This window comes from Neolamprologus multifasciatus, chromosome 2, assembly GCF_963576455.1.
Source record: "Neolamprologus multifasciatus chromosome 2, fNeoMul1.2, whole genome shotgun sequence".
NCBI lineage: Eukaryota > Metazoa > Chordata > Actinopteri > Cichliformes > Cichlidae > Neolamprologus > Neolamprologus multifasciatus.
Window position 1 is genome coordinate 11,202,815 of NC_140440.1, and position 25,819 is coordinate 11,228,633.

Here is a 25,819-nt window from a genome sequence, read left to right on the forward strand (position 1 = left end):
ATTAAAAATTTTATTTTAATCTTTTTGTATTTTCATTTTAAGACGTCTGACCAAAAGCATGACATTTACATTATTTTTACTATCTTCACAATCTCATACACACGCACACCTTCATACATCAAGTTACTTTTTGCACAATGCTCAGTTCATTGTGAAACCTGGCCCCACCTTATCATGCGAATTCCTGAGGTCAGATGGCCCAGGGTGTGAGTGGGCGTTAAGGCGTCTGGGGAGGGAACTCAAAACTGGATTATAGATGGCAGAGAGTTGGTGTCGTAAACCACCGCCTCTGTTCAAAGATGGTCGCTCACAGTGGACATAGATGCTTCTTTCACTCCTCTTTCAAACCATCTGTCCTCTCTGTCCAAAATGTGAACATTGGCATCCTTGAAAGAGTGTCCTTTATCCTTAAGATGCAGATGGACAGCTGAGTCTTGTCCTGTGGAGGTGGCTCTTCTGTGTTGTGCCATGCGCTTGTGAAGTGGCTGTTTGGTCTCTCCAATGTAGAAGTCTGGGCATTCCTCGCTGCACTGTACAGCATACACCACATTGTTAAGTCTGTGTTTTGCCGATTTGTCTTTCGGGTGAACCAGTTTTTGTCTGAGTGTGTTGCTGGGTCTGAAGTACACCGGGATGTCATGCTTGGAGAAAACCCTCCTGAGTTTCTCTGATACACCGGCTACATAGGGGATGACAATGTTGTTGCGTCTGTCCTTCTTATCCTCCCTCGCTGGTGTATGATCTTCTTTTCTGTGCCTCTTTGCTGACTTTAAGAACGCCCATTTAGGATAGCCGCACGTTTTGAGTGCTTCCTTTACATGTGTGTGTTCCTTCTTTTTCCCTTCAGGCTTAGAGGGAACATGTTCTGCCCGGTGGTGTAGGGTCCTAATTACTCCAAGTTTGTGTTCCAGAGGGTGATGGGAGTCAAACAGGAGGTACTGGTCCGTGTGTGTGGGCTTCCGGTAAACTTCGATGTTGAGGTTGCCATTCTCTTCAATGTGCACAGCGCAGTCCAGGAAAGGCAAACAGTCGTCCTTTGTGTCTTCCCTGGTGAACTTGATGTTTTTATCCACAGCGTTGATGTGCGCAGTGAAGGATTCCACTTCTTGTGTCTTGATTTTGACCCAGGTGTCGTCTACATATCTGTACCAGTGGCTGGTACAGACCCAGGGGATGCCATACCCTGCATTTACGGACTTCCAAAAATCCACAAGGAAGCTGTCCCACTCAGACCCATAGTCAGTAGCATAAACTCAGCCACTTATAACATTGCAAAACACCTTGCTACCATCCTTGCTCCTCTCGTGGGGAACACCCCACACCACATCAAGAACTCCACCGACTTCACTGACAAGGTCCAGAAACTTACCCTGGATCCAGATGAAACCATGGTGTCCTTTGATGTAGTCTCTCTCTTCACGTGCATACCCACCACGGAGGCAGTGGAGACTGTCAGAAAACGACTACAAGAAGACAACTCTTTGGAGGACAGGACCAACTTCACACCCGATCAGATTTGCACACTGTTAGACCTCTGCCTCACCACTACATATTTCAAATACAACGAAGGCTATTACAGACAAAAACATGGCTGTGCCATGGGCTCCCCCGTGTCACCTATTGTAGCCAACCTTTACATGGAGGAAGTGGAAAGGGAAGGCTCTTGGCTCTTTCAAAGGAAGAGTACCCAGCCACTGGTACAGATATGTAGACGACACCTGGGTCAAAATCAAGACACAAGAAGTGGAATCCTTCACTGCGCACATCAACGCTGTGGATAAAAACATCAAGTTCACCAGGGAAGACACAAAGGACGACTGTTTGCCTTTCCTGGACTGCGCTGTGCACATTGAAGAGAATGGCAACCTCAACATCGAAGTTTACCGGAAGCCCACACACACGGACCAGTACCTCCTGTTTGACTCCCATCACCCTCTGGAACACAAACTTGGAGTAATTAGGACCCTACACCACCGGGCAGAACATGTTCCCTCTAAGCCTGAAGGGAAAAAGAAGGAACACACACATGTAAAGGAAGCACTCAAAACGTGCGGCTATCCTAAATGGGCGTTCTTAAAGTCAGCAAAGAGGCACAGAAAAGAAGATCAGACACCAGCGAGGGAGGATAAGAAGGACAGACGCAACAACATTGTCATCCCCTATGTAGCCGGTGTATCAGAGAAACTCAGGAGGGTTTTCTCCAAGCATGACATCCCGGTGTACTTCAGACCCAGCAACACACTCAGACAAAAACTGGTTCACCCGAAAGACAAAACGGCAAAACACAGACTTAACAATGTGGTGTTTGCTGTACAGTGCAGCGAGGAATGCCCAGACCTCTACATTGGAGAGACCAAACAGCCACTTCACAAGCGCATGGCACAACATAGAAGAGCCACCTCCACAGGACAAGACTCAGCTGTCCATCTGCATCTTAAGGATAAAGGACACTCTTTCAAGGATGCCAATGTTCACATTTTGGACAGAGAGGACAGATGGTTTGAAAGAGGAGTGAAAGAAGCCATCTATGTCCACTGTGAGCGACCATCTTTGAACAGAGGCGGTGGTTTACGACACCAACTCTCTGCCATCTATAATCCAGTTTTGAGATCCCTTCCCAGACGCCTTAACGCCCACTCACACCCTGGGCCATCTGACCTCAGGAATTCGCATGATAAGGTGGGGCCAGGTTTCACAATGAACTCACCCGAAACTCTGGCTGATTGGGACCCACACCCAGTTCCACACCTTGGCTCAGGCGATTAGAGGATCATCAGGGGGTCCTTTTGTCCCTCTGTGGGGGGACACTCCCACTAGGTTTATATCTGGGACTCTCCACCATTTGACCTTAGAACTGAAGAAGCTTCTCGGATGAGAAGTGAAACGTCTTCAAGTAACTTAAAGAAGTCCAGACGCTTTTCTTTGCAAGCTCCTTTGACTACGATGACCTGGATGACTGAGAACCTTCACAGACATTTTATAAATAAATAAGGTTTAATTGAGAGGAGGAGGAAATACGATAAAAGATAAAGATAATAACCTACAGTTAATTGACACTTCTGATTTGTAGTCTATCAACGTTACATTGTTACAAAGTCTTCCTTGCCTCAAACATTCAATCAGCAGTTGGTTTAACATAAATCTTGAGTATCAGTCCAGGATATGCATAAGTTCAAAAGAAGAAGAGGAGTTTAATCTAAACAAACACCTTGTTCTGATGGGAGCCAGGGTCACACCAAGTTTTCAACCCACAGGCCCTGTATAATTGCCTTCATGCTCATGCCTCTGCCAATAAAAATACCCAGCAGTTACTTGGAGCAGCAGCAAATGTAGTTCATCTCAGTAGCTTTTGTTGCATTGCCACTGCAGATTCCCCCAGCATCCCCTTTTGATCCCAGTGCCAGAAAAAGACATAAACACTAATTCATATAAATGCTACTGTTATTCAGACCATCAAAGTTAGCATGGATTCTGTGTGACTGTTAAACATGTAAAAGTGGGCTTAAAACTCAAGATATAAAAATAAAATTATTCCTCCATAATGAATTGTTGTGTATCAACCTTTCTGTCCGGGGTTTGTTGCCTCTTTTACAACTATTTCAGATTCACAATTAGTTTATTTATTTGGGTCGACACATCTAGCCATAGTAGAGATGGTAGATATTTACACACACTTGCCCATTAAAATGTACTGCGTGCAGACCGTCTCATGAAATAAGCAGCAACTCACTCACCAACTGTCTGTTAATCTAGCAGCTGGCAAAGTGCGCATGTGACTCAGCGAAAAGGTTTCTATCATTTTAGATATAACACATTCCACCTACTTCTTCTCCTCCAGTGCCTTCTGACAAAACTACTACAACTATATTATACTGGCAAATGTATGAAATGTGCTCAGGAGATTGATACCGGCTGACAAACAGAATCTGTCATACAATTCATGAAATATTAAATAAATGATTCTTTTTACACATTTTACCTGCAGTGTTATGTATTACATGTTCATGTAACCCAGTAGAGAAAACCGCTTTTGTTGTTATTCTTTCTTGGTTTCTTTTTATTTGTATAAATGTATTTTCATTCTTTTATTTTGAAAAGCATCATTTATTTTGAAAATAGGAAGTGTGATCCTCCAGCAAACTTTATTTTTCTGTTGCCGAATCACAAGGGGTAAATGCTTTTTTTTCATTGGTTGAAAGTGGGTTTAGCCCCGTCTTCCAAAACACCAGACCATCGTTTCACATGAGCTAGGTCTTTTCGCACGTGGAAGTAGATGAGACAGGCCACGGATAGCTCGTGCGGAATTTTCTAACATTTTGGTGAGTTGAGCCCATGGGTTTGAAAAATTAATAATGTGTTAGCCTGTTGCTAAAAGTTGTTTTTTCTGTTCATACCGATTCGCGAGTGGTAATTTGCTGTTTAAAAACGGTTGAAATGCTGTTTGTGGTAGAATTTGTTAGCATACTTGAACGATGATTGGAAAAATCTATTATCTTGCTGGTTATACCTATTAATCACAATTTCATGGTTGAAAAGAGAACGAGAAATTCATTTGTTGTTTTACATGTGGTTAAAATAATTTCATGTACAACGAGAGATATATTCAAAGCATGCATTTAATGTATTACTGTGGTAATGTGAAAGAAATGTGAAAAGAGATAAAGAACTAAAGCTATAGCTGTGATACAAGAGAAGAAACGGAGCTGGCTGTGTGCAATAATGTTAATATTGTTGTGCAGGCTAGGTTTTTTTCCTTGTTCGTGTGGAAGGAACTAAGATTTTGGATTCCGATGGATTCTCTCCGGATGGAGATGGCGAGCCTGAGCCCAGACTGAACTTTGCAGAGGAACTTACTCTTCTTCCTCGACGGAGACTCCCAAGTGGTAACACACAAACCACAAACGAAAGAGAAAAAGAACTAGACTAAGAACTTTTGACTTGACAAATGACCAAAGACAAAAAGACAATTGAATATTGAGCTCAAACAACTATTTTTGGGTTTATTTTTGTTTTGCCGGCTTATTCTTATTATTGTTATTGTTATTATTATCATTACTACTGTCAATGTGGAATTTGTGTCTTGTTTATTTCATTTTTGTGTAAATAATAACCGTTGCTGCTCAAATTCCTGTCTCCAGCCATTTCATTCTGTATTCGCCTCGCTTTCTATTGTAGCCCTGCCGAACCTAGCAACTGGTCTATAGTTTGGCTGTCCTAAACTACTTAAAGTGAGTCAGTGGTTACAGTAAGTTTTGGCGAGCCAGCCAGGAGATTTTTCTCATGTGATTACAAGTATATAACGCACCCAAAATGGACCGTCTTGTTGAGCGTGAATCTGTTAAAGTCCCAAATTCGGTGATGGTGAGCGAAATAGCTGGAGATGAGCAAATTGATGAGGTGACTGAATTCCTAAAACAGTATGGGTCAATCTCAAGAGTCTTAAAGGTAGATGATAGTAAATCTGAGTTTTTCTCGAGTGTTGTAGTTGAGTACAATTCAGGTACTGCTGTTGATGCTCTTGAGCCGTTACCTTACAACCACATATCCGATAGTGGGGTTAACTATAGAATACAATCTCTTGCAAGCGTATACACGCGATGTGTGGGGAATGATACAACCAAGTCATATCTCACTGAGTTAAAAAACCTAGCCAAAATGAGCGGCCGAGGGTTTGCAGATGTTCTGAAGGACATGATGTCACAGATAGCTGAATCAATCAAAGAGCCTGAACATGATCAATCAGAGCAAATTGACTCACCTGAATCTCCCTTGGCTGAGTTTCAGCTTTCAGCTGTTGAACCCAGTGTTGGTGGTGCACAACAATCGAACCAGTCAAATCACACTGCAAGAAACCCAGCTCATAGTGCACCCACCATACCCGCACCAGATTTAAACCCTCCTGAGGTGCAGCGTGTAGTAGTTGAGCACATTGTGAGAAGAGATGATCATTCAGTGCAACATTTTTCACAAAAACTCAGAGCTTTTTCTGGCAAGGACCCCCGGCCAACCTATGAGCCAGATTATGATACTTGGCGTTCCAGTGCTGAACTAATCATGAGTGACACTTCCATGTCGCAGCTGCAACAATCGCGAAAGATTCTTGAGTCTCTCTTACCCCCGGCAGCTGACGTAGTTAAGCACTTGAACCTAGACAGCTCACCTGCAGACTACCTTCAAATGTTGGATTCTGCCTATGGGACAGTTCAAGATGGTGGAGAGCTTTACGCCAAATTTCTTGACACCTTCCAAAATCCAGGTGAGAAACCGTCGTCATACTTACAACGCCTTCAGGTAGCTTTAACTCACACTGTAAAACGGGGTGGTGCTTTAAGCAATGATGTTGACAGACTCCTTGTCACGCAGTTCTGTCGTGGTTGCTGGGATGATTCCCTTTTAAACGCACTTCAACTAAAACAAAAACGGATTAACCCCCCATCTTTTCCTGAGTTGCTTCTCTTATTACGCACAGAAGAAGACCAAAATGCTACCAAAAACATGCGAATGAAGCAACATTTGAACATCACAAAACAAAAAGCGACATACCACCTCCAAACAGTCAAAGGCTGCTTAGACGAAAATGAAAACACAACCACCTTAAGCTCAATTAAAGAACTCTCAAAGCAAGTTGCAGAGCTCCAGGCCCAACTGGTGCAGCTGACTGCGAAATCAAAAGCGCAGAATTCCCGATATGCCTCCCATACCAAGTCTAAAGAAAACCGAAAGCCAGACAAAGTGAGCAAGGAGCACTCAGAACGAACCGTTAAAACTCTAAGTACCCCGCCCAAACCGTGGTACTGTTTCCAATGTGGAGAAGATGGCCACATCAAGCCAAACTGCGAAAATGAACCAAACCCAGCCCTAGTTGCTGAAAAGCGCAAACTGTTTAAAGAGAAACAGAGGAAATGGGAGGTTGAGAACCCTCCAGCCACTAAGGAACAGTTAAACTGAAAACAGTCTCTATTGCGGGGCAAATGGAGACTGCAGCCAGGCGATCATGTCCCACTAAGTACATGCAACGTGCTAACTGTAAGCAGTCTGTCACTAAGCCACAGAAGTATAGTCTGCCAAAAGGGTTGGTTGGCTCTAAATGCACAGCAGTAGTTAGCATTTCTGGCGTTAATGTAAATTGTCTCCTGGACTCAGGGTCACAAGTGACCACAGTCGCTGAGTCGTTCTACAAACAGAACATTCCAGATCAAAACCTTAACTCACTCTATGATCTTTTAGAAGTGGAGGGTGCTGCAGGTCAGCCCGTTCCCTATTTGGGTTATATAGAGACATGCATTACTTTTCCAAAAGACTTCTTAGATGCAGAGATTGACATACCAACCTTAGCTCTTGTTGTTCCAGACACTCATCCAAACAGTCAGACCCCAGTGTTGGTGGGAACAAACACGCTTGATGTCCTTTATGAAAAATTTTTGGACCTTAAGACTTCTGACTACTTACCTAGTCCTTGCGGGTTTAGAGCCCTGTTGAAAACTCTAGAACTAAGACATACACAGAACAAAGATGGGAGCATTGGGTTAGTTACCCTGTCAGGCAAGGCTACAGCTGTAGTTCCAGCAGGCCAAACAGTAGTTTTAGAGGGATCTGCTAACGTTCATTGTATTGCAGCAGACACGTGTGCCATAGTTGAACACCCCTCTCAGTCTTCTTTGCCTGGTGGCCTTTGTGTTAAAACTTGCTTGATAACACTTCCTTCCCGAGCTCCACACAAAGTGCCTGTTATGATTACAAATGAAACAGAACAAGATGTTACTATCCCGTCTACTTGTGTCATTGCAGAGCTGGGAGCTTTCCATTGTATCATGTCCCAGCATAATGTCACCAGTGTTAATGAGTCAGCCACAAGCAAGACACCACTGAATTTCAATTTTGGTGACTCTCTGATTCCACATGAATGGAAAGAGAGGATAACCAAGCAACTCAATGACATTCCGGAAGTATTCGCTTTTCATGATCTTGACTTTGGGTGTACGAACAAGGTGAAACATTCCATCAAGCTTAATGATCCGACTCCTTTCAAGCACCGTGCACGCCCTATACACCCTCAAGATCTTGAGGCTGTTCGGAAACACCTGCAGGAGCTGCTTGCTGCAGGTGTGATAAGAGAGTCTCAGTCGCCCTTCTCGTCTCCCATTGTTGTGGTGAGAAAGCGGAACAATGATGTGCGTCTATGTATAGACTTTCGCAAGCTGAACTTGCAAACAATAAAAGACTCTTACGCACTTCCAAATCTGGAAGAGACATTCTCTGCCCTTTCAGGATCCAGGTGGTTCACGGTCCTCGATCTGAAATCTGGGTATTACCAGATAGAGGTTGAGGAGACAGACAAAGAAAAGACCGCGTTTGTGACACCGCTTGGGTTCTGGGAGTTTAACCGCATGCCGCAGGGCATAACCAACGCCCCAAGCACCTTCCAGCGGCTGATGGAGCGCTGTGTTGGTGATATGAACTTACATGAAGTGCTCGTCTTTTTAGATGATCTCATCATCTTCTCAGACAGTTTGGAAGAACACGAACGCCGACTTATGCGGGTACTCCATCGCCTTAAAGAGTATGGCCTAAAGTTATCGCTGGAAAAATGTAAATTTTTCCAAACCACAGTTCGGTACCTTGGGCATGTAATCTCTGAAAGGGGAGTGGAGACGGATCCCGAAAAGATTCAGGCCCTAAAGACCTGGCCACGGCCCAAGAATCTCAAAGAACTAAGATCTTTTCTGGGGTTCTCGGGGTACTACAGACGTTTTGTAAAAGGGTACTCGTCCATAGTACGCCCACTCAATGACCTCACTCGTGGTTACCCACCACTACGTAAGAAATTACAGTCCAAAGAACCCAACCAGACCTACTTTGATCCCAAACTGCCATTTGAGGACCGATGGACCGCAGAGTGTCAAAAAGCTTTTGACTCAATCATTGAAAAGCTAACGTCAGCCCCCGTCTTAGGCTTTGCAGACTCGAAGCTGCCTTATGTACTCCATACCGATGCCAGTACTACTGGCTTAGGTGCAGCACTCTACCAGGAGCAAGAGGGTCAGCTCAGAGCCATAGCTTTTGCCAGTCGTGGGTTATCAAGAAGTGAAGCACGATATCCAGCCCACAAGTTGGAATTTTTAGCACTCAAATGGGCAGTGACTGAAAAGTTTCACGATTATTTGTATGGTGGTCAGTTCACTGTAGTTACAGATAGTAACCCACTCACATACATATTGACCTCTGCTAAGTTAGATGCCACTGGCTATAGGTGGCTTGCCGCTTTGTCTAACTACAACTTTAAGTTACAGTATAGAGCGGGAAAGCACAACTTAGACGCAGATGGGTTGTCTAGACGTCCTCATGGAGAACTCGTAAACGATGTCCAGTCCAGGAAAGAGCAGGAGCGTGTAAGCCAATTTGTAGAGCGTCACTTAGCTGACACTGACGCCACTGACACCATAAAGCTTGTAGATAGTGATGTTGTCCAAGCAATCTGTCAAAATCACCTTGTAAAAGTCAGTGATGATTGTCAGGATAGTGGTGTTACACTTGTAGAATCGCTTACCCTCTCAGCTGACGCGATTCCAGACGTCTATGTTACAGAAGAACATCATGGCTTACCAACCATTCCTGCCTTGTCCCAATCAGAAATTAAGGATAAGCAGAGAGCAGACTCGACAATCAACCAAGTTATCAAACAAATCGAACATGGCCAGACACCTCCACCGACTGTTAGAAAAGAACTCCCAGATCTCCCTCTTTTGCTTAGGGAACTCAATCGGTTGGAAATGCACAATGAGGTGTTATACAGAAGAAGACAAGATGGAGACCAGGTGACCCACCAGCTTGTTCTTCCTGAGGAGCTCAGAGCTTCAGTGCTCCAAAGTTTGCATGATGACATGGGCCACTTAGGTATCGACAGAACCCTTGATCTGGTCAGAACCCGATTCTATTGGCCACGCATGGCGACAGAGGTTGAGCAAAAAGTGAAAACATGTGATCGTTGTATACGGAGAAAGAGTCCCCCTGAAAAAGCAGCGAGACTGGTCAACATAACAACAACCAGACCTTTAGAACTCGTCTGTATGGATTTTCTCAGTCTAGAACCAGACAGTAGCAACACACGGGATATCCTTGTGATAACCGATCATTTCACTAAATTTGCCCTCGCATTGCCCACCTCTAATCAAAAGTCACGAACGGTCGCCAGGTGCCTGTGGGACCAGTTCATTGTCCACTACGGCATACCTGAGCGCCTGCACAGCGATCAGGGTCCTGATTTCGAGGCAAAACTGATAAAAGATCTGTGTGAGATCTCTGGCATAAAGAAAATAAGAACTACCCCGTACCACCCACGTGGTAACCCTACTGAACGATTTAATAGAACACTACTTGGTATGTTAGGAACACTGGAATCCAAACAAAAGTCTCACTGGAAAGACTATGTTATGCCATTAGTACATGCGTACAATTGCACCCGTAGTGATGCAACAGGGTTTACACCCTACGAATTGATGTTTGGCAGAAAACCCAGATTAGCTGTTGATCTTGCATATGGACTTCCTCTCAGCAAAGATCAAAAAGTGACACATTCGCAATATGTTGAAAGTCTCAAGAAACGGCTAGAGGAAAGCTATAGGTTAGCTTCTCAAACCGCACAAAAAGTGGCAGACAAGAATAAGGCCAGATTTGATCGCAAAATAACTGTTTCAGAACTTGAACCTGGGGACCGGGTTTTAGTTAGAAACGTGCGGCTGCGTGGCAAGCATAAACTTGCTGATAAATGGGAGGCAGACATCCATGTGGTAGTCAAACGTGCAGGCGACCTACCCGTTTATACTGTTAAACCCGAGTCAAAGCAAGGTCCCTCCCGAACTTTACACAGAGACCTGTTGCTTCCCTGCAGTTTCCTCCCGGTTGCCACCGCAGACACATCTGAGCCACAGCAGGTTCACCGTCCTAAAACGCGTCAAGCTGTTGTCACAGAAAGCAATGAGGATGAAGAATCAATGGAACTTAACAATGAACTTTTCATTCAATGGGTTGATGACTCCCCATGTGAAGAAATAACCAGATTTACTACTGTACATGAATATCCAAAACCTTCTCATGAACCAGAGATTACGAACTTACCTGATTGTGACCTTTCTGAAACTGCTAGCAACAAGGAGCCGAATATGGATAAAAATGCAAGCAAAGACGAACTTACCAATCATGTGCTTGTTGAAAGCTTACCAGATGGAGATGAGATTGGAATTGACAATCCTGTGGACAATGGAACGGGAACCGTATTGGATGAATCACCTCAGGATTTGGTTAAAGAACCAGGAAACCAGCCTGTTAACTCACCTGATGAGATGGACAGTGGTGATCCCATTACAACTCAACCAGTAAGACAGTCAACAAGAATCAGACATCCACCTAAAAGACTTGATTATCCTGATTTAGGAAACCCTCTAGTTACTGTTGTGAAATCACTTTTCCAGGGGTTAAGCATAGCCTTTTCTGAGTCCCTAAACAGTACAGAGGGACAGTACTGGCTACACATGCAACGAGACGTGCATGACATTTAGCTGGGGAGAGTGTAACCCAGTAGAGAAAACCGCTTTTGTTGTTATTCTTTCTTGGTTTCTTTTTATTTGTATAAATGTATTTTCATTCTTTTATTTTGAAAAGCATCATTTATTTTGAAAATAGGAAGTGTGATCCTCCAGCAAACTTTATTTTTCTGTTGCCGAATCACAAGGGGTAAATGCTTTTTTTTCATTGGTTGAAAGTGGGTTTAGCCCCGTCTTCCAAAACACCAGACCATCGTTTCACATGAGCTAGGTCTTTTCGCACGTGGAAGTAGATGAGACAGGCCACGGATAGCTCGTGCGGAATTTTCTAACATTTTGGTGAGTTGAGCCCATGGGTTTGAAAAATTAATAATGTGTTAGCCTGTTGCTAAAAGTTGTTTTTTCTGTTCATACCGATTCGCGAGTGGTAATTTGCTGTTTAAAAACGGTTGAAATGCTGTTTGTGGTAGAATTTGTTAGCATACTTGAACGATGATTGGAAAAATCTATTATCTTGCTGGTTATACCTATTAATCACAATTTCATGGTTGAAAAGAGAACGAGAAATTCATTTGTTGTTTTACATGTGGTTAAAATAATTTCATGTACAACGAGAGATATATTCAAAGCATGCATGTAATGTATTACTGTGGTAATGTGAAAGAAATGTGAAAAGAGATAAAGAACTAAAGCTATAGCTGTGATACAAGAGAAGAAACGGAGCTGGCTGTGTGCAATAATGTTAATATTGTTGTGCAGGCTAGGTTTTTTTTCCTTGTTCGTGTGGAAGGAACTAAGATTTTGGATTCCGATGGATTCTCTCCGGATGGAGATGGCGAGCCTGAGCCCAGACTGAACTTTGCAGAGGAACTTACTCTTCTTCCTCGACGGAGACTCCCAAGTGGTAACACACAAACCACAAACGAAAGAGAAAAAGAACTAGACTAAGAACTTTTGACTTGACAAATGACCAAAGACAAAAAGACAATTGAATATTGAGCTCAAACAACTATTTTTGGGTTTATTTTTGTTTTGCCGGCTTATTCTTATTATTGTTATTGTTATTATTATCATTACTACTGTCAATGTGGAATTTGTGTCTTGTTTATTTCATTTTTGTGTAAATAATAACCGTTGCTGCTCAAATTCCTGTCTCCAGCCATTTCATTCTGTATTCGCCTCGCTTTCTATTGTAGCCCTGCCGAACCTAGCAACTGGTCTATAGTTTGGCTGTCCTAAACTACTTAAAGTGAGTCAGTGGTTACATTCAGCTGCTCAAACAAGATGCATGAAAATAAAAAGATCTTTCAAAATTTTAAACTATTCATTATTAAACATGTGAAAATTTAAAATATTGATTTTTTTCATAAATTAATGACAAAAGCAGATTATTTTTTAATTTTCATCATACTTTGTTTGTTGTTTAGTTTTTTTTTATTAACATTGTGATGAATATTTTCTTCAGTGTGCTGCATAATAAAAAATCTGTGAGGATCAGTACTATGGTGTTCAGTTCTCAGCTTGAAGGTCACGTCTGTCTTTCAAATAAGGGCCAGAGGGCACAGAGTCTTGGACAGCAAGACACATCCAAAGGGAGTTACCACACATAATGGGCTCTAACACCCGCTGCAGAGAGAACGGGGAGTATTTGCTTTGTTGACTGACCTTGCACCCTCTTATTCCCTGCAGGACAGACATTGATTGTGTATGATCTGTTCTGGCACCCAAGCATCTTGTTGACTGACGCCAGGTTAAAGAAGCAATTAAAATGTATGTTATCTTAAGCTGATAATTATTAGTATATGCCATCCTTAACACCAGAGCCACAAGGGGGTCATTTGACCCATTGGCGACTTAAAAATTGTGCAACTCTGTTAAATTAAAACCCCACGATCTCACTTTTAATGGCGTTTCCCAAAATGGGGTTATTGGTCAAATGCTGAAATTTGAGTTGTGCAAGATCTAAAGAAGAAAAAATGTGGCCACTTTTACCTAGAACCTCCATGTACATCATGTTGACCCCATAAAAACCCCATAATGTAAAACCACTGTTGACTAGCAACATGATTATTTACACACATTTTGATGTGATTTATAAATAAATACATACAGTTAGGCTAAGGGTGGGATTTTGAGCGAGAGTGGAGCGAGGTAGTCTGCAAAACATGTGGAAATCTGCACAAGCTGCTAGCTGTTTTGAGCAGCGGGGGAACTGGAGCTGATCTGCAGTCTAGAGTGTCTTGAACTATCCATCCATCCATCCATCCATCCATCTTCATCCGCTTTATCCGAGGCCGGGTCGCGGGGGCAGCAGCCTAAGCAAAGAGGCCCAGACCTCCCTCTCCCCAGCCACCTCCTCTAGCTTATCCGGGGGAACACCAAGGCGTTCCCAGGCCAGCCGAGAGATATAATCTCTCCAGCGTGTCCTGGGTCTGCCCCGGGGCCTCCTCCCGGTGGGACATGCCTGGAACACCTCACCCAGGAGGCGCCCAGGGGGCATCCTTGTCAGATGCCCGAACCACCTCAGCTGGCTCCTTTCGATGTGGAGCAGCAGCGGCTCTACTCTGAGCCCCTCCCGGATGGCCGAACTTCTCACCCTATCTCTAAGGGAGAGGCCAGCCACCCTTTGGAGGAAGCTCATTTCTGCCGCTTGTATCCGCGATCTCATTCTTTCGGTCACTACCCACAGCTCGTGGCCATAGGTGAGGGTAGGGACGTAGATCGACCGGTAAATTGAGAGCTTCGCTTTTACACTCAGCTCCCTCTTCACCACGACGGACCGGTGCAGCGTCTGCATTACTGCAGCTGCAGCCCCAATCCGTCTGTAGATCTCCGTCTCCCTTCTCCCATCACTCGCGAACAAGATCCCGAGATACTTGAACTCCTCCACTTGGGGCAGGAACTCATCCCCGACCCGGAGTGGGCACTCCACCCTTTTCCGGCTGAGAACCATGGCCTCAGATTTGGAGGTGCTGATCCTCATTCCCGCTGCTTCACACTCGGCTGCAAACCATTCCAGTGCGAGCTGGAGGACCTCACCCGATGAAGACAACAGAACCACATCATCCGCAAAAAGCAGAGATGAGATTCTGAGGCCACCAAAGCGAAAGCCCTCCGCCACTTGGCTGCGCCTAGAAATCCTGTCCATAAAAATTATGAACAGAACCGGTGACAAAGGGCAGCCCTGGCGGAGCCCATCACCCACCGGGAACGAGTCCGACTTATTGCTGGCAATGCGAACCAAGCTCTTGCAATGGTTGTATAGGGATCAAATGGCCCGTAGCAATGGGCCAGACACCCCACACTCCCGCAACACCTCCCACAGGACACCCCGAGGGACACGGTCGAATGCCTTCTCCAAGTCCACAAAACACATGTAGACTGGTTGGGCAAACTCCCATGCACACTCAAGTATCCTCGAGAGGATGAAGAGCTGGTCCAGTGTTCCACGACCAGGACGAAAACCGCATTGTTCCTCCTGTATCCGAGCTTCGACTAGCGGACGAACTCTCCTTTCCAGCACCCTGGCATAGACTTTCCCAGGGAGGCTGAGGAGTGTGATCCCCCTGTAGTTGGAACACACCCTCCGGTCCCCCTTCTTAAAGATGGGGACCACCACCCCGGTCTGCCAGTCCACGAGTACTGCCCCTGATCTCCACGCAACATTGCAGAGGCGTGTCAACCAGGACAGCCCTACAACGTCCAGAGCCTTCAGGAACTACTCCCAATCACGCCCCTCAGGTCTCGCTGTCGTTACCCACGTGAGCATTGAAGTCTCCCAGCAGGACAACAGAGACTCCAGGTGGAGCACCTTCCAGCACCCACCCCCCCCCCCCCCCCCCCCCCCCCCCCCCCGGGACTCTAAGAAGGCTGGGTACTCCGAACTGCCACTCGGCGCATAAGTGCAGATGACAGTCAGGACCCGTTCCCCGACCCTAAGGCGCAGGGAACAAACCCTCTCATCCACCGGGAAAAACCCCAACGTACCGGCAGCAAGCCGAGGGGATATTAGAATACCCACCCCAGCCCGCCGCCTCTCACCAGGGGCAACTCCAGACTGAGACAGAGTCCAGCCCCTCTCCAGGAGACTGGTTCCAGAGCCCAAGCCATGCGTAGAGATGCACCCGACCCCTATGGCGCCTCCTACGGGTGGTGGGCCTGCGGGAGGATGGGCCCATGTCTCCTCTTTGGGCTGTGTCCGGCCGGCCCCATGGACTAAGGCCCGGCCACCAGACGCTCGCCCTCAGGCACCCTCCCCGGGCCTGGCTACAGAGCGGGGCCCCGGTAACCCTATCCCGGGAAGGGTAAACTGTTCCCTCGATGTTCTTTTCATAAGGGTCTCCTGAATCGCTCTTTGTCTAGTCCCTCACTCAGGACCAATTTGCCATGGGAGACCCTGCCAGGGGGCAAAAGCCCCCAGACAACATAGCCCCTGGGATCCCTGGGACACACAAACCCCTCCACCACGATAAGGTAGCAATTCATTTATTCTGATTAGTCTTGAACTAATCAGAATAAATGAAAAGCGTGAATTCCAGAGCAGAACAACCAAATGGGTTGGACTGAGAAGAGTTGAAGAGGAGGTTAAGAATTGCAGACAGAGGTGTAGCCATGTGGACGCTGGATGAAAGACTGCAGATTTAGGGATCAAAATTCTACTCACATAGTGCATTGTTGAATTCTTACACATATTGACATATTGCTTGGCTTCGTGCTGCTACAGTGTCTTTGTGATGCCATAATAAAAAGAGCTGTTTCTTGAACCATCACATAGAGGAAAGAAATGAAATTATTCATCCAACACATATAACAGATGTTGGAATCCTTAAAATCACAGTAACTTAAAATAAAATAAAGGTGTGCCTATAAACTTGTGCATGTACATGCCTGCTTCTAAGTAAAATCACTGTGACTGACTGAAGATCAAACACTTGATTACTGACTTAATGTATTTGACCTATGTTCAGTTAATTATTTGTTTAGTTACAGTCTTACGCTCGTTGTTGTTGCTTTCCAGTTCCTGTGTACATCTGCAGCTCTGTAATGTTTCCTTTGTTGAAAGCAAGTTTCTTTGGATTAGTTTTTCTTTATCATCTTATGGCCTTTTGCTGTATTGCACTTTGGCTACTTCAGTTGCCGTTTGTTTGGTGTTTTTGTTTAGTTTAGTTCCATTAAGGTTTATCATCTTCTTGCATCCTGTCCACATGTCTCTTTGTCCTTTTTGGGTTGAACTGAAATCCCCTTAAAGCCCTGTTTCTTTTGTAAGATCAATTCTTAGCAGCTTGGGCCATGTAGAAAATGTTGATAAAGATAGTGTGTGTGCAGACATTGATTACAAAAAGCTGTACTGCTCTTGGATTCCTTGAAAATGACAGCAGTTGCTCTTGATTTATGGGGAATATCCTGATACTTGACAACATTTTCCGACAGCTTTCCAAACTAATGCAGCACCAGAAGTACTGACTGAATATCTGCATTAGCATGGAGAATAAAAAAAAAAAAGTCTTTGGATTTTGTAATATAAAAACACCTTCATCTACATCTGAGAAAGCTTTAAAAGGCAAACAGCAAGTTCAGCAGATTCGACAAGAAGGATAAGGAGCATGATAGATTACAATGCGAAAACAGCGCTGCGCAGAAATCTATTGAAATGCATCAGCCACTGGATTTATAAATACGAATGTAAATTAATTTTATTCTTGTCATGGAAGCAGAAGTAACAATAATGTATATTTATTTCACATGCTTCAGTTGTATTACATGCTGTTAAGGCGTTTTTCTTACTCTCTCACAGAAAACTAATTAATTCAAAGATTTCATTCAATTTCAGACCAACATTATTTTTATTACTTTGTTTTTTTTTCTGCCCTGCTGTGATTTGCTTTCCTGGGCTAGTTCCATAAAATAGATTAACAAACTCTGCGTTGATTAACTGTGAGATGAGAAATTTTTTTTTTTTTGTTTTAGAACAAATGATCAAACTAAATTCAACAACCCCCTGTATGTTCAACCTTAGTTAAGCACATGTGTGGGGAATTAAAAAAAAAAAAATGCCATTGTCAGTGGTGGTTTGATCCTAGGATTCACCATGGTAACCTGTGAATAAAGATCAGTCTCCATCATTTTAATCCAGCAGAGTGAGAAATATGAATGTCAGTCAGTATGGATAATGATGTACATCTTGTAGACAATTTGCAGTTAAACTCAGTAATTTAGATTTTAGATACTTCTAGTGGAAAACATTGATATCTATGATATTTATCAAAATGTTACTTGACAACATTTAACACTTTACCCACCAGACAACTGTTCTGAACTTGTCACTCAGGCTTCATGAATCATTTAACGTCATTAGTTACACCGGTCCAGCTGATCTCTAATCAGCATGGTAGCAACTCAACCCAGTTAGGCATGCAGTCATGGTCAAAATGAGCTGTTCAGAATGGGGTAGAACGCTGATTAAAGTGTCTTTGAATACGGCGTGGTGGCTGGTGTCCGGTGAGGTTGTCTGAGTATTTCTATTTTAGAAAGTACTTATCTACTGGGATTTTCCCAAGCAAACAATCTCTAGGGTGTACAGAGAACGCTCTAAAAAGAGAAAACATGCAGTGAGATGAGATTCTCTGGGGAAAATGCCTTGTTTGTGCCAGAAGCCAGAGGAGAATGGCCATACTCCTTTGAGCTAAGAGGAAGGCAACAGTAACTTAAATAACCCCTTGTTGCAAAAATGGCCTCCAGAGGAGCATCTCTGAACAGCCAACCTTGAAGCAAATAAGCTACAGTAACAGAAAACCACACCACATGACACTACTGCCAACTAAGAACAGGAAAAGGAGGATTCGTTGGTCTGATGAATCTCAATTTCTCCTGCAACATTCAAATAGTAGGATCAAAATTTAGTGTAAAAAACATGCTGTTGATGTGAGGATTATTTCTTAGCAGACTTTGACCTCTTAAATCAATTAAGCATCGTTTAAACACTAGACCATAGGTGTCAAACTCTGGCCCGCGGGCCAAATGTAATTAGGCTGCGGGCCAAATTTGAAGCCATACCAAATTACTATCAGAGCTGGCCTACTGGTATTATACAGCTAATATATATATTGTTTAGTATTAAGCTTTGCTTGTTCCATATTCAGTTTTTCAGCAAAACTTGTTTGAGTCCATAAGAAAAGATTCATTCTTATATCTGGAGGAAGATTTTTTTTTTTTTCAATAAATATTAACGTTAGCCCGCGACTTTGTTCCAGTTTTGAATTTTGGCCCACTGTGTATTTGAGTTTGACACCCCTGCACTAGACCTTACCTTAGCACCATATTCATCGCTTTATAAGCACAGTGTAACCATCTTCTGATGGCTGCTTATGCCAAATAACACACCATGTCGCAAAGCTCGAACCATCTCAAACTGATTTCTTGAACATCAAAATGATTTCACTGCACTTAAATGGCCTCCAAGGGCACCAGATCTCAATGCAAAAGAGTTCCTTTGGGATGTGGTAGAATGGAAGATTTCGATAGTTGATGTGCAGCTGGCAAATCTGCAGCAAGTGCGTGTTACTATCGCACCAATATGGACCAGTATATCTCAGGAATATTTACAGCACCTTATTGAGTCTATGCCAGAAAAGATTAAGGCTGTCCTGAGGGAAAGGACATTAACCTGCTAGTAGGAAGGGGGACCTGAAAGTGACTGATAAGTGTATAGAAAAAGAAAGGGGAGAACATTTTGATTTCAACACTACAGCATAACAAAAAAAAATGTTTGCTGGAGTTATCTGTCAATGGCAAGGATAGTGTTAATAATTGGATATCAATGTGTGAACTCGATGCAGCAAAAAATTCTGTTGGAACACATTCAGAATATCTGAATATCTGAGTTTTCACTAAAGCTGCCTTCTGGAAAAGACTCCCTATATTGAGGCCTGCTGATTACTCTCCCAAAACAGTAACAGAATCAATAGTGGTTGCTTTAGAGAGGGACGCGATTGTGCAGTGAGAGCAGTGAAGTGTTAACTAGCTCCACACTTCTTTATGTTGGTACATAAAACCACATAAAAAGTTGTTAAATATATTTTTGGTCTTTCAGTACAAGTGTCAAGAGCAGAAACCTCTAGAATTGGGCCACACTAAATCAGACCAAATAAATCTCCCAACAATAAGCACAATATATATCTTAATATAGTATTGTGTTGAATTAACCCATTAACATTGGAGCAGATATTTGAGATCTTGGCAGGTAAAAATATATATTGTTATTATTTAGTAACATTAAAATACTTTTAAAACATTTAATTTGCAGTTTCTTTTAAGTAAGATTTTACTGACATTCAATAATTCTTTATAAACACCACCTCTAATATAAAGAAACAATAACATTTGGTAAGTGCAAGAATAGTATTTGCAAAAAACCAAATACATAATAAATAAACTGGGCCAACATGACATACCAACATGCTACTGTAGGTTTCCTTGGGCCATTTTTAGGCAGAGCTCTGTAGTCCAAATTGTTCCCGATTCGCCAAAAAAAGGAACTGCATCTGCTCAACACCTGCACGAACTGACATTTTTAATTCTTTATAACAGGAAAAGCACAGGAGTACCTAACATTAATAATGGCCCTGTGCCATGTGTGTGTCCCACCAAGCCTACTGAATAACTAAGGCCTTTCAACCAGCATAGCTGAATGGATTGCAGACATTTTAATGTTAATAGCTACACCTGTATTTTTCCAGCTATAACATGTCAAAATATCTGCTGTGAAAATGGCCTATTGTGTAAAGACTGCAATTACTTCACTGCACTGTTCCAGTCATCTCAGTAGAGCTTCATACCCTGTGAGAGTCAGTCCAAGAGCAGCAGCATCCAACATTAGACTTTGTATTTCTATTTGCAATATACTATGCACATACAATTTTTTCTTATTTGAGAAAAAACATCTATTAGGACTACTTCAGCTGACAATATAATGGCTCATAGCACATCAGTAAATACACTATTCTGAACTTTCTTCTTTCTTTCTTCGCTCTCTCTCATCCTTTTATCTATACTGCATTTCACTTTTTTATTCTAACAAGCTTATTCACATATAGTATTGTTATTTTTAAAGCCGAGAAAAACTCACACTTTCAAATCTGCTATAAACAGGTGTTTTTCTACACTTTCAATTCCAGGTGCAACTGCACACAAAATCTCATGATGGCATGTTATCAGCCAAGGGCAAAATGCCAACCTTCTCACACTCTGCCTGTCTCAGAGACAAGCTGTGGAATTGTTGAGGTGCACCAGAGTGGAGGCCAATATTACACAGCCACGACAAGAGAGAAAATGCCTCCTGACATTCCTGGCTATTCAAGTATTTCCTGTCCCGTATCCTAAACATCTGAAATCTAAAAACACACTTTCCAGCTAAATGAATGAAGCTTGCAGAGTGGATACTGATCACAGCAGGAAAAAAAAAGTGAAAAGACAATGAAGCTTTTTATAAAACATTGTGTTAGTTAATCACTGAAGTGTGTTTTCCCATGTACTTTCATAATGTTTGTGTGTCATACTTTCATTTCAGTTGTTAGATTGGGAACCTGAGCGATTTACAAAGTTTGAAAAACAGATGTCTCATTAGTAAAATCTTGCACGATTCAAGATTCATTCAAGATTGCCAGACTCATTCCACATCTCATGAGAAGCAATTTTATGAACAACTACCCAGCCAAAATTTAATAGCCTACATTATCTGACAAATGATGCAGTAGTAAATGTGCGTGTACGTGTCTGTACATTTCTGGAGATTTATCTTGATTACTATAATAACTACATCCATTACGTTCATTGCTAAGTATTCAGTAAAAAACAACATTTTATTTTTATTGACCTGAGCTTCTATTTTATTCTATTGACCTGATTCTGTAAGGGAAAAAAAATCTGTAATTATTAGATTTTACGGAGCCCCGCAGGGGACATGGGAGAAAAAAAAATTAAGACGGACTTTTGCGAGATCTTGCAAAACAAACTCGGGATCTCGCAAAACAAACTCGGGATCTCGCAAAAGTTTTGTGAGATCTCGCAAAACAAAGTCGGGATCTCGCAAAAGTTTTGCGAGATCTTGCAAAACAAACTCGGGATCTCGCAAAACTTTTGCGAGATCTCGCAAAACTAACTCGGGATCTCGCAAAACAAACTCGGGATCTCGCAAAACTTTTGCGAGATCTCGCAAAACTAACTCGGGATCTCGCAAAACTAACTCGGGATCTCGCAAAACTAACTCGGGATCTCGCAAAACTAACTCGGGATCTTGCAAAACTTTCGCAAAACTTTTGCGAGATCTCGCAAAACTAACTCGGGATCTCGCAAAACTTTCGCAAAGCTTTTGCGAGATCTCGCAAAAGTTGAATTCCAACAATGGCGGCAGCTACTTAGTTGTAATATTACTCTTTCTGGGTCACAAAATACACTTTTAAGATATTTTGAGGCGTGAATGTAGTTGTGTAAATGTCAGATACCTGCTCGGTTTACAAGACATCACATATTTGCAAAAGTGCTCCGACGTTTTCGGAGATCTGACACCCACTAGCTCGAAGCTAATGGGAGGTCGAGACCTACTACAGCCGGGAGGAACACCGCTTTCCCGGCACATCGTGCCTCGACCTCCCGGTCTGCTTCGAGCTGGCGGCCTCCGAAGAATGCGGCTAAAACTTTTGCGAGATCCTGAGTTTGTTTTGCGAGATCTCACAAAAGTTTTTGCCGTCTTAATTTTTTTTTCTCCCATGTCCCCTGCAGCGCTCCGTAAGATATCATCTTTCAAGAATATGTATGTCTTGGAAAATGTCTTTGTTTACATCAAAGTGATGTAATGACAGACTCTCTTCATCACTAACAATTAAAAGGATTTGATTTCATTATACAATAACAGTGCACAATTATTTTATAATGACTGTAAATCATTTAAAAATATAAAAACAGAATGTTTCCCAGAATTTTCACAAATTTCAAACATACTTTTCTATTTTGGTTTTACGGAGTATTTTCAGGTGAAAAATCAATTTAATCAATTTTCTAATAAGACTGTAACATCACAGGACAATTGAAGCCCTGTGAATACTTTCTGGATGCACTGAATATATAGTAAGAATCACCAGAATTGTAGCCAGATTATTGGAATCAGCAGAATGAGAGATCCATAGAGAGCTATAGAAATGACTCCTATGCAAAGACATCATCTTGCTCATCGTTTTCATCTGCTCTCATCATGACAAACCTGGCTGGTGTTAAGTGGCTGAGCACGTTCCAGTAAGTAAGGGCAATCTGAGACACTGGGGCCAGGACTGATTTTAGCTGACACTTGTAGTCCAGTAATTCTGCATCATCTTTCCTGTAGCTAATCTCTTTGTCACCTTTAATGCTGAAGCGGCCAGATTTTTCCATATTCTGCATGGCTGGTAACTCAATTAACTTGCTCCTTATCAATCCACGAACTCCTTCTAAATGCATGTTATCATTTAGATGAGCAAAGCACATCACAATTTGATCATTTTAATTCAATAGTTTACATGTATCAGAATGAAAAATCCCTGTGGTTCATTCAGCTACTGTGAAGGTGCTGTTATATTACAGCTGAATTAATTCATACATATAACTACACCATCAGAAACATGCTCTTAGATATTTTGGAAGACTCCAAACTCGACTCCAAGCAGCATATTTCATGCCATGTGGGAAACATCAAGTCAACATTCAAGCAAATCCTCCTTTTCCCAAGCTGGAATTTCAATGCGTCTGAATACTTTGCTACACCACAGTGAGGTATAATTGAGTCTACCTGTCAGTTCTGATGCCAGTGCATGACTATCATACAGAACCAGAATCAGAAACCATGCTGCAGTTTTCAGTTTGAGACAGGAATGTTTAAAATCTCAACATGGCATCTTAACCATGAGTAGATTTACACAAAGCACCAACATGTGACTTGAGCATTGTGTTCACTCTTGAATCACAATCTCTCTATTTCTTTGGCTCTCGGAGGAGGCGGACGCACTTTTTCTCCTCTCCCTTATCTTCCCTGCTTATGTCCTTGTCTAGTCTCATGGTTTTTGTATTACTTTCCCTGGAACACACTCTCACAGTCTGTTTCTAAAACCTAAAGAGAATTATGGATTTGATCAACTGGTCTCTGAATGTTATTGACACCCTTTTCTCAATGAGAAGTCTGGGCTAGGGAGAGCCTGAGTGCCCTGGAGGGACTTTCCCTGCCGGATACACGATGGACGGGTGGCAGATATGGAGGATCGTGTGCCTGGCGGGACTATTGATCGAGGACGCTGAAGATATCTACCTATTTGGAACCATGATAACAGGGTTCTTGCTGATCGGAGCTGGCTTGGCACTGGCTTATCAGAGAATTAAGAAAGCAGAACCAGCTGTTCAAACACCCCCAAGGCTGCCCGCTGGGATTGAAACGATGGGACGAGGTGCGACTTCTCAGAATGGGCTCACTGAATGCAGCATGGTTAAGAGCTTGGAGGCGCTAACGGCTGCAGTGAAGGCTCAGAATAACACCTCTGAGCGTATATTGGATTACATCAGGGAAGAATCCACTCGGAACAACACCTCTGGGCGGAAGCTGGATTACATCGCGGATCAGTTGGCTGCAGTTGTGAGGTCTCGGAATCTGCTCTGTGAGCAAAAGAGTGAAAAGACCACGGAATTGAAGGTGAATAACATCATGGAGAAACTCGCAGCTATCCAACGGGAGATTGAGAGACCAGCGTCGGTGTCGGAGTGTTAAAAACAGCATGAAATTCTCATGAGTTGTTTGTAAAAGAAAAATCACCATTATAATGCGGCTACCCCTTCGGCGCCAGCTGTGGGCTCAAGGCCGGAGCTGAACAAAACACCCTGATAACGACTGTGTTGAGTCTGTTCCTTCCCATTCCATGCAAGGCCACCTGGGTTGGCTGGAAGACTGTTTACTTAGCCTGGCAGGGCGAAGGACACAGTCTCAGCTGAACTATGGACACGCACACACATACATATACTGATACTGATAAGCACTCACTGACGCATCACCCTCCCAACCCCAGATCCAACGCCACCTCCAACGCTTACCTCCCCTCTGATGTGGACATCGGGTCAGTTGGAGGCACAGTCGAAAGATGCAGCGGTCCCAGATCAGATGTACACACTGGAACTCTTTCCCATGTTGCTTGTCTGTGTTTATTGTGTTATGGTGTGTTGATATCTGTGCATTCCTGTATTATCCTTCTGTGTTACACATTTCGATGTTTTTTTTCCTCGCTACCTGGCCTGACCTGTCTCCCCAATGTGATGTTTGTGTATTGTATGTACAGTCGGCAAGGTCTGTCATCTCGGTTGTGGGCAAAAGACCTGCAACTGACAAATAAATGCTATCTCATCTCATCTCATCTCATCTCATCTCATCTCAATGAAAATATAACGATTCTATCACGTAGACATTTTGAAAGGAAAATAACCAATACTATGCTTAGTCATCTATATATAAGTACTGGGTCACCTACACATTTCACCTACAGGAACCACTCGGCCATGGAAACCCATGCCATGAAGCTCCTGATGCACAGCTTATGTGCTGATGTTAATATCAGAGGAGATTTAGAATAGTGCTGTTCTTGAGTCAGAAGTGTTGTCAACATTTACACAATAAATGTTTCGCACCTCGGAGCTTGGCATTCAGTCTGTAACCTTACATGGTCTGCAACTTTGTGACTGAGCTGTTGTGGATCATTTAATTTCAGCAACTGACTTGCTGCGTTGGTGGTAGTGGTGGACGGATCGATCCAAATATCGATGGTATCGATACCAAGTCGGCATCGGTATCGGATCAATACTAGCCTGGCGAGATTGATTCTTTACATTAAGTTCCGCCCTTGTTTGCAATGCTGTGGTTTCGGCAAAGACGAAACAGCCAGGTCACCGGACTCGCCGCTCCTGTGTCTTTGCTCCCCCTCCCCCACTTGTATTTAGATGTTGCACCGTCATGTGACATGATTTAGAGGCTTTGGGGGTCGTTAAGTTGTTTACATATTATTTATATTTTCACCAGTTGTTGTTTTTGTTGTTGAATTTTAATTGTAATTTTTGTATTATAGTTTCTAAACAGTACTTGTTTGTTTTAATTTGTTTACTGGTTTGAGTGCACTTTTTATTTAAGATTTTTCAAAAAAAACCTTTTGATAATATTCATTTTCTATAAGCATTTTCTATTTAATTATAAATTCTGTCCTAATTATGTCCTGGGTTTTAAC

The 25,819-nt window shown here is 42.9% G+C and overlaps 1 protein-coding gene and 2 long non-coding RNA genes across 3 annotated transcripts in view; all 3 read left to right on the plus strand.

The window, feature by feature from the left end:
- Positions 1-25,819, plus strand: part of LOC146523996 (uncharacterized) — a 315,951-nt gene that overhangs the window by 245,396 nt on the left and 44,736 nt on the right. The window lies entirely within an intron of this gene.
- LOC146524003 (paraneoplastic antigen Ma3 homolog) lies at positions 5,311-6,948 on the plus strand. Its single transcript, XM_085131764.1, has one exon. The coding sequence runs from the start codon at positions 5,311-5,313 to the stop codon at positions 6,946-6,948; it is 1,638 nt and encodes a 545-aa protein (XP_084987890.1).
- Positions 19,975-22,126, plus strand: LOC146524004 (uncharacterized). Its single transcript, XR_014875630.1, has 2 exons — positions 19,975-21,587; positions 21,904-22,126. It is a non-coding gene; the product is annotated as an uncharacterized LOC146524004 (long non-coding RNA).

Excerpts from the sequence above, each read along its gene's own strand:
- LOC146524003 (XM_085131764.1), top strand. The coding sequence starts at position 5,311 with ATGGACCGTCTTGTTGAGCGTGAATCTGTTAAAGTCCCAAATTCGGTG.